The 14,600-nt window shown below is 40.7% G+C and overlaps 1 protein-coding gene across 2 annotated transcripts in view; it reads left to right on the plus strand.

Moving 5' to 3' along the window:
- Positions 1 to 81: 81 nt before the first annotated feature.
- LOC133654059 (sodium-driven chloride bicarbonate exchanger-like) overlaps positions 82 to 14,600 on the plus strand; it is a 111,227-nt gene continuing 96,708 nt past the window's right edge. Inside the window, exons 1-2 of one of the 2 annotated variants that reach the window (XM_062054021.1) lie at positions 82 to 432; positions 2,919 to 2,948. In XM_062054021.1, the coding sequence (XP_061910005.1) occupies positions 385 to 432; positions 2,919 to 2,948 (78 nt within the window). In that variant the 5' untranslated portion in view covers positions 82 to 384. The remainder of the gene's footprint in view (positions 433 to 2,918; positions 2,949 to 14,600) is intronic. The other variant, XM_062054023.1, reaches the window with a different exon arrangement.

The raw sequence follows: 14,600 nt of genomic DNA on the forward strand, positions 1-14,600 counted from the left end.
TTCCACTTTCGTCACTGTTGTTTCTGTACTGTAGTGTTCATGAATGTTATGTGACTATGAATAATCTCCTGCCACCACATTAATATACCTCAGCACGCACGCAGCCCTGAAATAAATACAACATGAGGTATTTATCTGTCACGGCTGCCGTTACATTATTTAAACCGCACTTTTAAGGTTACCTCATCTTTCCCCTCTCATCCATCCTGTATGAGAGCAACCTCCCCCACGTCCATGCGTAAATGAGGTAGGACCTCCATTTTTCTCTCCTACCGGCCACCTTCCTCATCGTCGTCATCCTCCTCCTCCGCGTCACCATCATCATCTACAAGCTGCATCCGAGGAAGAAGAAGACGAGCAGCGCATTGTGACGGAGCAGAAAAGATGGACGTAACCGACCAGGGTGCCCAAATGGAGCCGCTGTTGCCAATGGTAAGGAAAACAAAGATAATTTCTTGATTCGTCAAGTGGATATGTGAGGATAGAGTAGTGGACTTATCTTTTAGAAATGGCGTAAAATGATCATTACACATGTTTATTTTTTATGATGCAGTCATGTTACTATTCTGACATTCCTCATCACACGCACATAAAGGTGATGCAGTGTGCAGGTGTACCTAATGAAAGGTCCAGTGAGTGTACTTCACACGTCCTCTACCTATAGCAGCATCTTATGCAAGCTGCCATCTCTCCTCATGGACCCTTTCTACCAGCACTGTTATCTGTAGTAGTAGTAGTGTCTCTGTAAAAATCGCATGGTGCAGCACAGCAGGGGTGTCCAAACTTTTTCCACCATAGCCAGAAGAAATATAATATTCACGTATTCATATTATTCCTTTTGTGCATTAAATATACCAAAACCAACTCTATGTAGCCTAAAATATGCTCAAAAAATGTTTAGCCAATCATTGCCAGTAATCTTGGCGACAATAGAAAAAAATAAAAATTAGCGTGATAGATTGTAATTAGAGATCGCCGATAAATGCTTTGAAATGTAATATTGGAAATTATCAGTATCGGCTTCAAAATTATCGGTATCGGTTTCAAAAAGTAGAATTTATGACTTTTTAAAACACAGCTGTGTACACGGACGTAGGGAGAAGTATAGAGCGCCAATAAACCTTAAAGGCACTGTCTTTGCGTGCCAGCCCAGTCACATAATATCAACGGCTTTTCACACACACAAGTGAATGCAAGGCATACTTGGTCAACAGCCATACAGGTCACACTGAGGGTGGCCGTATAAACAACTTTACCACTGTTACAAATATGCGCCACACTGTGAACCCACACCAAACAAGAATGACAAACACGTTTCGGGAGAACATTCGCACCATAACACAACATAAACACAACAGAACAAATACCCAGAACCCCTTGCAGCACTAACTCTTCCGGGACGCAACCATGCCCCCCCAACCCCGCCCACCTCAACCTCCTAGGAGCAATTGCAATACAGTTGGCGATGCTTTGCACACATGCACATGTTTGTATCAGTGTATCAATTGTCCACCTAAAACACATAGGAATGTTAGCGCTCTGTTGGCATTTGCGGAAAGGAAACAAACAGGCCCCTTAAATACTGTATAGTGTGTGTAAAGAAAACATTACTATACATAGTATATTTGTGTTATAGGTGAAAATGTTATGCAGGTTTAAAAAAAAATAGCTGCATATTGGACACCCCTACAGTTCAATAAGAGAAAATCACTGGCCCACCCATGTCAGAACCCTATTGTACAAATAGGCAAACATGCATATATTATACAATTGTAAAAAAATTGGAAATAATATTTAATGATAATACTACTACTAATAATGATAACATATACAATATAAAAAAATAATATTTTTGTATGCATATTTGATCAATAGTCTCAATTTTATTAGTTTTATTGTATTTTATTTATTATAAAAATATATTTTCATTTACATATTTTGTATAATAAATATATTCAAATTAATTAAATAAAAATAGATAGTATATTGGGAAATTAAATACATTTCTTGCAATGATGTAATGTAACATATTTAAAAATAAAATGTGTATATATATATATATATATATATATATATATATATATGTGTGTGTGTGTATGTACGTTTGTATACAGATATACATACAGTATATATATATATATATATATATATATATATATATATATATATATATATATATATATATATATATATATATATATATATATATATATATATATATATATATATATATATATATATATATATATATGTTATTTTCTAACCTATTAGTTAATTATTGTTTAACTTAATTTATTTTATTTTTAAAATGTATGTATATCTTAAGTCCAGACTTAAGGGAGAGCCTGTTTTAAGCCACGTTAAGGAAATAAAACAAGACTTGATGTTATGTGAGGAAGGGGAAGAGGAGCCGTCCACATGGGAGTTATAGGAGATGTTATTTTTTTGTGAGTTTTGCATGCGCTTGTTCCCCCGCAGACCTCCTGTGCCGCCAACAGCAAGCAAAAATGTTGCCATGGTTTCAGCAGGATAACATCTACCTACCTGTATAGCAATAGCACTGTTTTCTCCACCCAGTGACTGTTCTTACATATGAAGGCCCTAACCAGAATTTAACCTAACACTATAATAGGGGGTGACTCGTCCTTAATTTCTATTACAAAATGGTCACGTTTACCATTTTTCGTCTGTGTTCTGTATCGCTGGTGGACGAGAAATTACATTCATTTTTGACATCTTTGTATTTTGATTTTGCTTTCTATTATGAAAGTAACTGTGGAGAAGCTAATTAAATATAACCCCCACCAAAGCTGTGAATCTCAGGGAAAGAGACGTAAAGTTACCAGGAAAGGAATATATTTGAATGCATCAATGTCATAATTGTTTGGTCCCGTTGACTGATGTCCTTTGACTTGCAGGAACAAAGCGCTCAAGAGAACAAAAAAGTGGTAAGTACACCTTCCTTTCAAAGTATTTTTCTACATAATCATTTTACTCAATACCACAAAATTGTTTGTGTTCTTCTAGCATGTAGCACACATTGGCTTGACGTTTTATAATATTGTTTATGTTATTAACACCTTGGTTAGTAGATTTTAAAACAAGAAAAACGTTTTTTTTTCCACCAACAATACGCCGGGGTTGAAATATAAAATTCCCAAGTGACATCCATCCATCCATTTTCTACCGCTTGTCCCTTTTGGGGTCGAGGGGTGTGCTGTAGCCTATCTCAGCTGCATTTGGGCGGAAGGCGGCGTACACTCTGGAAAAGTCGCCACTCATCACAGGGCCAACACAGATAGACAAACGACATTCACACTCACATTCACACACTAGGGCCAATTTAGTGTTGCCAATCAACCTATCCCCAGGTGCATGTCTTTGGAGGTGGGAGGAAGCCGGAGTACCCGGAGGGAATCCACGCAGTCATGGGGAGAACATGCAAACTCCACACAGAAAGACCCCGAGCCCGGGTATCGAACCCAGGACCTTCGTATTGTGAGGCACACGAACTAACCCCTGTTCCACCGTGCTGACAATGAATGCTTAATTAAATAGCTAACTACAAAACAACAGACAAAGCTAATAAAAAAAATTATGTTTTGTATTTACAATGGTTAAGACACTTACATGCAGTGGTGGGCAGTAGTGCGCTACAAGTAGCAATGCTACGTAGCTTGGCTACATTTCCCAGTAGCGTGGCGGTAGCATTGCTCCTTTTTGAACCGGTAGAGATTCCTGTAGCCTAGCTATTTTTTTTTATCAAGGTAGCGTCCTTTAAACGCTATCCGCTACAAAGAGAGCAAATGGACTGCACGTCCAAGGGGGAAAAAGAAAAATCGGACGTATTACAACGACATGGATGAATGAGAATGTCCACAGATACGAATAATATAAATAATGATTGGTTAAGTTACAAATGATGAGTCACGATTGGCTAAGGTTAAGGCAAAACATTTGCCAATCGTGACTCATCATACGTCACTAGTGATGCAGTGTTTACAGAATTAAACATAGCTGTCGGTCTCGACGCATTTGTGGCAATTTCCAATATGTTGTGTAATCAAACTCACACGCATTACAAACATAGCAGCTAAAATCATCGGCCTACCCACACCCAACATTTCAGACTTAAACCACAGGTCCATCACTCGACTGGCAAAAACCATAGTCCAGGATATCACTCACCCACTACACCAATACATCATCCCACTACCATCAGGGCGCACGTACAGAACTATCAAATTCCGGAGGGCCCGCCTCAGGAAAAGCCTTATCCCTGCAGCTATAGCCGCCCTTAACAGCAGGCCCGGCCGACCTGTCTGACAAGCCTGTCAATGTGTGTTGGTCATGTAGGATGTCTTTTTGTTATTTTTTGTGATGTGTAATGTCTATTGTTCAAATTTACGGCAGTGACAACGAATTTCCCCAAGGGGACCAATAAATCTAAATCTAAAATCTAAATCGAAAGTCAACAGTTTCTCAACGGAATTATTGCATGTAGAACAATGCTTCTCAAAGTCTTTTTACCAAGTACCACCTCAAAAAACACTTGGCTCTCCAAGTACTACCATAATGACCAACATTTAAATACAGTAGCGTAGTAGGCCGAAATATTCATTAAAAACAAGGTAGAGGTTTTATTTAACAAGTATATTTCATATGTTTGGCCACTGTAACATCACACACAGTTTGAATACTAACACTGTGTTTGAATATAGGAAAATACAACACTGTCTTTTAATCAAGTGATTCTTTAGCGTACCATAGATGAAGCATGCGTACCACTAGTGGTACATGTACCACAGTTTGAGAAACACTGGTGTAGAAGATTAAGAAGAGTGAGGGTAAGCATTTTGGCCTTTTGCAGTTTGTGGGACATTTGGGATGAGTAATTGTCTCACGAATGGTGGAATATTGACGCGTGTTTCTAAAACATTTTTTTTCCGCCTGTTTTCTGTTCATTTGTCAACCCATGCAGCTTAGTTACACACTGGGATAAAAATATGTTCAATTGTATTAATTTCCGTTAATGTAGAGATGGACTTTGTTAATGTCTGTTTTGTGAGACAAATGTTTTGCACTTATCCTTTGGCCAGGTTATTGTCATTTTGCCACTGTGGTTTCTGTTGAAACAGTAATGTATGCACACAAATACATACATACATACACTCACACACGGTACATACATCCACACACACACAAACTTACATACAAACATACTGTACATACACATGCACATATACATACATGCACTCATGCCTATAATTACGTTTCATCAAGCATATATTAACGTTTAGAAAAACTATTCAAGAGTAACTAGTAGCTTAGCTTACTACATTTTCCAAGTAGCTTTCCCATCACTGCTAACACGAAACATTTAATGGGGTAAACACACACAAAACCTACAAGTTGTTTGTACCACACACAACAAGGATAATGGATTTGTTTTGCTCTAAAATAATATGAGAAAAACTGTTTAAGGAACTATACCTATTTAAAGTTGTTTCACTGTCACAAAAAATAAAATCCTACACGGCAGCCCCGGGACAGAGCCACAGAAATGAGGAGCGTGAGTGGAGCCAGAGCAGAGGAGATAAACACGACTAGAAGAGTGAGGCATCAGAAATCAACTAGCGCTGAGAGAATGAACTGGAGAGCTTAAGTAGTCAGGAGGAAATGGGTATCAGGTGTGTGCAAAGGTGGCTCCGCCCTTTATAACTTTCCCTGTAAGGCGGCCCTTGGCAGTCTACCTGTTTTATTCAGGATGGAGAGAGTGGAAGTCACGCATAAGAGATGAATGGAGGATCCAGGAGCTGGAGACCATGAGCGTTCTTCAGGACCGTACCCTTCCCCGTTGACCAGATACTGAACTCCACTGACCCGCCTTCTCTAATCTAAAATGGCCTTCACCGTGTAAGCTGAGTGACCACCGATCATGCAGGAAGGAGGAGGAGGCGTTGAAGGAGGCCACAGCGGACTGGTGGTTTTAGGTAGGAAATGTGAACCAACGGATGTCACTTGATAGATGAAGGCAGCTGGAGTTCGACCGCCACAGGGCTGATGATCCTGGTGATCTCGAAGGGCCACAAGAAACTAGGAGAAAGATTCCTGAAGAAGCCAGCCAACGGTAAGCCCGACCACTTGTCCAGGTTGATACGTGGGGGCATGTGTCCTATGGCGATCGGGCAGGTGTCCTATGGCGATCAGCCATACAGTTTCAAGCAGCCATATGGGACAAAGCTGCTCTTGTATCCCGCTACACCAGATGAGCTTGGCAAATATGCAATTGGACGGATGGAATTGCGATCTCCGATTCCTGGGAAGGAAAATGAGGCTGCTGGTAACCGTAGGTGACTTTAGAAGGAGACATACCTGTAGCCGAGGAGGTGAGAGAATTGTTAGAGTACTCCACCCAAGGGAGGTGGGAGGACCAGGATTAAGGGTGTAGGTAGCAAATACAGCAAGTTCCGCCTCCAGGTCCTAGTTAGCCCACTCCATCTGGCCATTGGTCTGAGGATGATATCCCGACGAAATGCTTCGGGTCGCCCCCAATGCCTTGCAAAAAGCCTTCCCTACTTGGGATGCAAATTGGGGTCCCCTGTCAGAGACCAGGTCCAGAGAGATACCATGGATGCAGAAATCACGCTTGACCTATAGTTGAGCAGTCTCTGGGGATGTAGGTAGTTTAGACGGGAATTAAGTGTTCCATGTTTGAAAATCGGTCAATCACATTGAGAATGACAGTTGCCCTGAGAAACTGGAAGGCCTGGAATGAAGTCAAATGCAATGTGGGACCATGGTCTTGACAGAATGGGTAGTGGATGGAGAAGACCAGGTGGAGGACGATGAAGGATAGGCCTTGCCTCTGGAGACAGACAAAGCATGCGTTGACAAAGTTCTTGAAATCTCTTCCCATCGTTGGCCTCCAGAATCTTTGTGAGACCGAGAACAAAGTGTGCTTCACTGCAGGATGAAAAGACACTTTAGATACGTGTCCCCACTGCAGGATTTCAGACCTCAGTTCAAAAGGGACAAACCGCTTCGCTGCAGGAGCGTTGTCAGGGACCTTAGTCTTGGTGAGAGCATCGTACACCATTCTCAAGATTTGTCTGTTTTTTCAATGAAAAACTTAAAGGATGGAGAGGAAGAAGGGTGAATGAGACCCGCCGCGAGGAAATATAGTCACTTAATGAAGACTGTTCCGGACATGACATATTACATAGATGGAACAGTCATAAGGACGATGTGGGGGAAGGTACTGAGCCCGGTCTTTACTAGGTCGTGATATTCGGCAAGTAGCCCCCCGACAGGTTAATGGTCTCTTCTACATGGCTTGTCATGGCCGCTGTGGAAACAGCGAAACACAAACAATTAGCGTGGCAAAAAGTGCTTGAATTCCAAATGATGGTTCTGCCTTAATTAATACTGGGATTTTTAAGTTTGAGCCAGGGAAGACGTAATACAATGAGTGTTGACTGACATGGAAAAAATAAAGAAACATTTTTCCTCATGGTGCATCACCCTTGCCAGTAGACGGCCATCTGAAGACCAGACCTCCGTAGGGAAACAAAGTTAGATTTTAGCAATCTTATGTAAATCCACAACGTTTGAGTCCACGAAGCAACCGCCTGCCCTCGAATCAATAAACACAACAATCTTGACACTGCCTCCCTACCCGACAAAGTTCCTGAAAGTTCAAGTCAGGGTACTTACACAATCCATTGGTAGTAGGTTGCTTGTTGATCCCTGCAGAAGAAGAAATGGCGCGAGGAGCAGGGGGGCAAGCGCCGTCTGTCTGGGAGGACGACTGGTGCAGTTGGAAATGTTGTATGATGGTCCGGGTTTCCACAGTAACGACAGAAGCAAAATCTCTGCCGACGAGCTTGCTTTGCAGAGGAGGGTTTTCCACCGAGCTCCATGGGCACCTCTGTAGCAGGGATAATAATAGGGTCAACTTTTGGTGGGGGGGGGACTGGGTGGGGCGGGGAGGGTGGGAGGGGGAGGGTGGGGGGTGGGGGGTATTGGGCTCCCGAGGTGTGGGAGAAATAGCCGCTGGTGTTGAGGGCAAGGTCCCCGTTCCGGCCTAGCTTCCTCCCGGGTGAGTCACAGTGCTCGTCTTATCGACACGCTGGTTGAAGGTGCCGACATTGGCAGGCAGCATCTGGAAGGCAGCCGTCAAATGACGCAGCAGCTGCTTCGGGATTATCAAGAGTCCAAAGCCAGTGAGCACAGAGTGAAAGCGTTCCATTTCTGAGGGGTCCATGTTGGCGAGTTGATTTGTCAAGATCGGCCTTTGCCAGAGTAGGACCCCAACGCAGAGAATAAATAATAAAAAAACTAACAAAAAGCGCACTCACTAAAGAATGAGAAAAAAACAATTGTGGACGCACACAAAAAGTGTGGAGAAATGAAGTTCGCACACAAAAGGTGTGGAAGAGCCACAAGAACGAGAAGCGTGAAAGGAGCCAGAGTAGAGGAGATGAACACAACTGGAAGGGTGAAGCATCAGGAATCAACTGGCGCCGCGAGAATGGACTGTAGACCTTAAGTAGTCAGGAGGAAATGAGTATCGGGTGTGTGCGAAGGTGGCTCTGCTCCGTAGCCTGAAAACCAGGCACAGCAACAAAAAGCAGACAGGCAGCAGCATGACACTGTCACTTGAACAGTAATTGTAGTTTTTTGTGAAAAAATATGTAAAAAATAACAAAAAAACAAAAACAGCAGCAAAATGTATTTTAAAATTTTATGTCATAAACAACTTATTGCCACTATTTTTTTGGTTGGGGCGGCGTGGCTCTTTAAGTTGGACCGGTGTGGCTCAGATGGTAGATCGTCCAGAAACGTGGTTTTTGGTGTATGAATCGAGCTTCCGCCATCGAAGTCAATGCAATCTTTGGACAAAAGACATTTCACTCAATTGTTTGTAGCAGGACTCAATTGAAAAATAGATTTTGAATCTCATTGGGATTTCACTGGATAAATAAATCTTTAAAAAGTTATGAGCATTTAGTGTCACTTTAAAAGTGGAGTAATGTATTTTCAGTACTGTAAAAATATGCATGTATAATAACTGTTTCCACAACTACATTTATTTAAAGGTTTTTTAATTCCACAAATAATGTATCGTACTGTTTTTTTAATTATGGCCCTTTACCATCACTTCAAAAATTGAATGATGCAGTTTTTGTATTGGAAAAATTTGCAAAAAATTTAATTTGAGCAACTAAATTTATCAAGGATTATTCATATGACAAAAACTGCTTTACACACAAACTACAGTCTTAGCATTTACATCTATTTACAGGGTCTTTAATGTACAAAACTACCTTGCACTGTTTTTAAGTGCATGCTCATACACTCCCAACTGGACAAATATGCAAAACATACTGTTTTAACATCTACGTTTATTTACAGTTTTTCAATGTCTCAAAAATGTGTTCCATTGTTGGAAATATTTTTTTAAAAGGCGCTTATATGAATTCTGATGGACATACACATAATACAAACATAAACATAATCTTATGTCTCATGCAATTCTACAGTGATGTCAAACATCACGTTAAGGATTAGGAAGAAGCAGAGTTAATTTAGTTATATTCCTTATCCGTAATGCGTTGTGTTCAAAAGGTTCATCCTTGCACCAAATAAGGGACAAAAACAATGAAGGCTGTAATATGAGATAGCAAAATCACATATTGAATAGTGAAAGAATAAATTCAGACAATAAATGATATTAAATGATAAAATCGGGAACATTTTAATCCGACAATGTGGTTCATTCTTCTTCTTTGTTATGCACTGTAAACAATGTTTGTCCTGTTTTTTAAACTGGTTAATATCAGTAATTTCTACAGTCTACAGCAAAATACAGCCCGCCGGATGTTTCCAAATCATTTTGTTAGACCATCATTATGATGTGCAGTGCTGTTTTCAATTTACCGTAAGTGTTGGACTGTGCATGCGCTTTTGAGTGCTATATGGGTAATTACAGTAATCTACGTCACAGCCGCTCCAGACAGACGAGGCACAAAGCAGAGAATGTGTTTTTTTTTAATAAAGCGGCCAGCCCGAGACACGGGTGTCAGGGACAGACGTGGAGGCAGATTTTTAGAACAAAGTTCTGCAGAAAAGTGTTATTATATCAGATTGTAGGTGTTTTTTACCCTTTGCGTTCATATTTAGCTGTTTTTGTTGCATTTTCGTTGTGTTTTGCTTGATTGTAAAATATGTCGATTGAGCAGGTGGTCTGAGAAGTAAAGGAGGAATATTGTTAATATTCAGTGTTTTATTGTTCCTAGTTAATATTGTGAATCCCACATTCTTCATTTTTATGTACATTCTGAGTGTCTCATTCAGTTAAAAACTGTAACATTCAATTTTTAATGTGGTCTGTCACAACATGTTTAGCATTCAATCAGATATTATTGTGAGTTTTTGTATTTGTGTTCCCAAAAAAGGAACCCAAGCACATATACTAGTGTACAGCATATATTTTTTACATCTAACTATATATATATATATATATATATATATATATATATATATATATATATATATATATATATATATATATATGTACATTGGGGCAAAAAAGTATTTAGTCAGCCACCAATTGTGCAAGTTCTCCCACTTAAAAAGAGGAGAGAGGCCTGTAATTTTCATCATAGGTACACTTCAACTATGAGAGACAGAATGGGGGAAAATAATCTAGGAATCACATTGTGGGATTTTTAATTAATTAATTGGTAAATTCATCTGTAAAATAAGTATTTGGTCACCTACAAACAAGCAAGATGTCTGGCTTTCACAGACCTGTAACTTCTTCTTTAAGAGGCTCCTTTGTCTTCCACTCGTTACCTGTATTAATGGCACCCGTTTGGTCTCATTATCAGTATAAATGACACCTGTCCACAACCTCAAACAGTTACACTCCAAACTCCACTATGGCCGAGACCAAAGAGCTGTCAAAGGACAACAGAAACACAATTGTAGACCTGCACCAGGCTGGGAATACTAAATCTGCAATAGGTAAGCAGCTTGGTGTGACAAAATCAACTGTGGGAGCAGTTAATAGAAAATGGAAGGCATACAAGACCACTGATATTCTCCTTCGATCTGGGGCTCCACGTAAGCTCTCACCCCGTGGGGTCAAAATGATCACAAGAACGGTGAGCAAAAATCCCAGAATCACACGGGGGGACCTAGTGAATGACCTGCAGAGAGCTGGGACCAAAGTAACAAAGGCTTTACCATCAGTAACACACTACGCCACCAGGGACTCAAGTTCTGCAGTGCCAGATGTGTCCCCCTGCTTAAACCAGTACATGTCCAAGGCCGTCTGAAGTTTGCTAGAGAGCATTTGGATGATCCAGAAGAGTATTGGGAGAATGTCATGTGGTCAGATGAAACCAAAATAGAACTTTTTGGTAAAAACTCACCTCGTCGTGCTTGGAGGAGAAGGAATGCTGAGTTGCATCCAAAGAACACTATACCTAGTGTGAAGCATGGGGGTGGAAACATCATGTTTTGGGGCTGTTTTTCTGCAAAGGGACCAGGACGACTGATCCAGGAAATAATGAATGGGGCCATGTATCGTTAGATTTTGAGTGAAAACCTCCTTCCATCAACAAGGGCATTGCAGATGAAACGTGGCATGACAATAATCCAAAACACGCTGCCCGGGCAACGAAGGAGTGGCTTCGTAAGGGGGGGGGGGGGGGAGTCGGCCACATCTGCGGTCCTCTCTAAGGTTTCTCATTGTCATCCCACTGGGTTGAGTTTTTCCTTGCCCTGATGTGGGATCTGAACCGAGGATGTCGTTGTGGTAAACAGTCACTAGAGGCAGGGGAGGCGGGGCCTCACCTGCCATCATGGAAAGAAAAAAAAAAGAAAAAGAAAACAAAATTAATCAAATTGTTATATGTATCCAGTGATTATACTAAAGTTATTTTCCATTTAACTTCACCAGTTTTAGATTATTTTTATTTTTATTTTCACATTTGCCGTTCAAATACTGAGAAGAGACGGTGCGGTGATCAGCAGCCAGTTGAGGCACTTGTGCCTCACCATGGATTGCGACTCGGCTAACTGCTGGCCTGCTGTGCAGTGAGACCGTATTGCTATATGAATTATATTATACATTTCCATAGTTTAGTTAGCTGAGGTATAAAATGTACAGTGTATTTTGTCAACAACTGTATGTGTGTAACGTATTTTTAGTGCTGAGCGATCATAAATCTGCTGCGGAGACACACTGTGTGAGGCTCGTATCATAACCCCGCCTCCTGGTGCCAAGCACCTCCGCCGCAGAATGCGCTGCCCGACGGGAGCACCGCGGCCACACCAACCAAAGCCCACACCCAAACCCTCCACGTGCAAGACCGAATCCACCCAAAAAAAAGTCACTTAACAAGAAGCCAAAAAGTGCAAAAACAACAATGCTCGCGCTGCAGGAGCCGCGAACGACCGCAGGGACACAACATTAGGTACACCTGCACTGCAGGTTCATATGTTTTTAAATTTGACTGTGATGATGCAGTCGTGCCTCACCAGACATTAACCTCACCGCACGCCACTGATATACATATATGTATATATATATATATATATATATATATATATATATATATATATATATATATATATATATATATATATATATATATATATACATACACACATATATATACATACATACACACATATATATACATACATACACACATATATATACATACATACAACCCGGCCCCAGACACAATTTTTTTCTTTCAATGCCCTGATGTAGTCTGCAGACTTTATCCAAATTATTGCGCACATTTACTACACATTATGACGAGATAAATGTTTTATAGTTGTTTATCTGTGTTTTAAATAGCATTTTTCCTAAGGTGTTATTTCTCCTGGAACTACTGACATCACGTGACTAGTTTCGTTCGAGCACCATGTTGTCAAGAGAAGCGGCAGCTTAAATAAATGTTACCAGCGTCAGATCAAATGGTTTGTGATGGTCGATGACATTTTCTAACTCATAAGTGACACCAACAGCATTTGGTATCACTTATAATGATGATTTGGCAAAGCAACAAGTTTAAGAAATAAATGACAACAATTCCAGATGTCAAATCAAATACCATCATTAGTTATTTTTGTCGTGATCTGTTTCTGGTTGTCCTGTGTTTGTTTGTGTCTTCGGTTGCACCTGTGTCTTGTCCTGAACCTTGTTTCCTCCAGTCAGCTCTCTTCTTCTTGACTCTAGCCCAGGTATATTGAATTGTTTGATTAGTGTGTGTATTTGGTATTCTGTTTGCTGTTTAGTCTTTGTCAGGCTGTCAAATGTCTATTGTGGTGAGTCCTGCTCCAAGCTCTTTGTTATTTTCATGCTCCTAGCCGTTGCCTGGTTTTGCATTTTAGACATTTTTGTTACTTTAAATGTGATACTTTCCCCCAGTGGTTTTAGAATAAATATTTTCTGACATGCAGTCACTGGAGGCAGGTGAGGCGGGGCCTCGCGTGCCATCATGGAAAGAAAAAAAATGTAAAAAGAAAAAAAAATAATTAAATTGTTATATGTATCCAGTGATTATACTATAAAGTTATTTTCCATTTAACTTCACCAGTTTTAGATTATTTGTATTCAAAATCGCTGAATTTTCACATTTGCCGTTCAAATACTGAGAAGAGACTTGCTGTGATCAGCAGCCAGTTGAGGCACGTCACTCAGTTGTGCCTCAACATGGATTGTGCGCAATGACTCGGCTAACTGCTGGCCTGCTGTGCAGTGAGACCATATTGCTATATGAACTATATTATACATTTCCATAGTTTAGTTAGCTGAGGTATGTAATGTACAGTGTATTTTGTCAACAACTGTATGTGTGTAACGTATTTCTTGTGCTGAGCAATCATAAAACTGCTGCGAAGACGCACTGGCTGAGGCTCGCAGTAATCCCGCCTCCTTGTGTCGGTTAATGCACTCCCGCCGTAGAACATTATTGTTTTTGCACTTTTTGGCTTCTTATTAAATAACTTTTTTAAATAGATTCAATCTTGCACGTGGAAAGTTTAAGTGTGGGCTTTAGTTGATATAACACTCCCGTCAGGGGGTGCATTCTACGGCGGGGGTGCATTAATCCAGCACAACAGTGGCGCATGGACTTCATTTATAAGTAAAGGTAAGACCATAATAAAGTATTTTTTATTAAATGTGCTTTTTTGTGTGCTACAGTTTGTTCGTGTAAAGTTAAAGTTAAGTTAAAGTACCAATGATTGTCACACACACACTAGGTGTGGTGAAATCTGTCCTCTGCATTTGACCTATCCCCTTGTTCACCCCCTGGGAGGTGAGGGGAGCAGTGGGGAGCAGTGGGCAGCAGCGGTGCCGCGCCCGGGAATAATTTTTGGCGATTTAACCCCCAATTCTAACCCTTGATGCTGAGTGCCAAGAAGGGAAGAATGCTGGTATGAGCTTTTAAACATAACCTGTTAACTGCTGCCAATCAAATGGTGAATAAGATCCTCTTTAGGGTTCATATGTTTGTAAATCTGACTGTGATGAAGTCAGTGCCTCACCAGCCATGAACCTCACCGCACGTCAC

This window comes from Entelurus aequoreus, linkage group LG07 (assembly GCF_033978785.1).
Source record: "Entelurus aequoreus isolate RoL-2023_Sb linkage group LG07, RoL_Eaeq_v1.1, whole genome shotgun sequence".
NCBI classification, from domain to species: Eukaryota; Metazoa; Chordata; class Actinopteri; order Syngnathiformes; family Syngnathidae; genus Entelurus; species Entelurus aequoreus.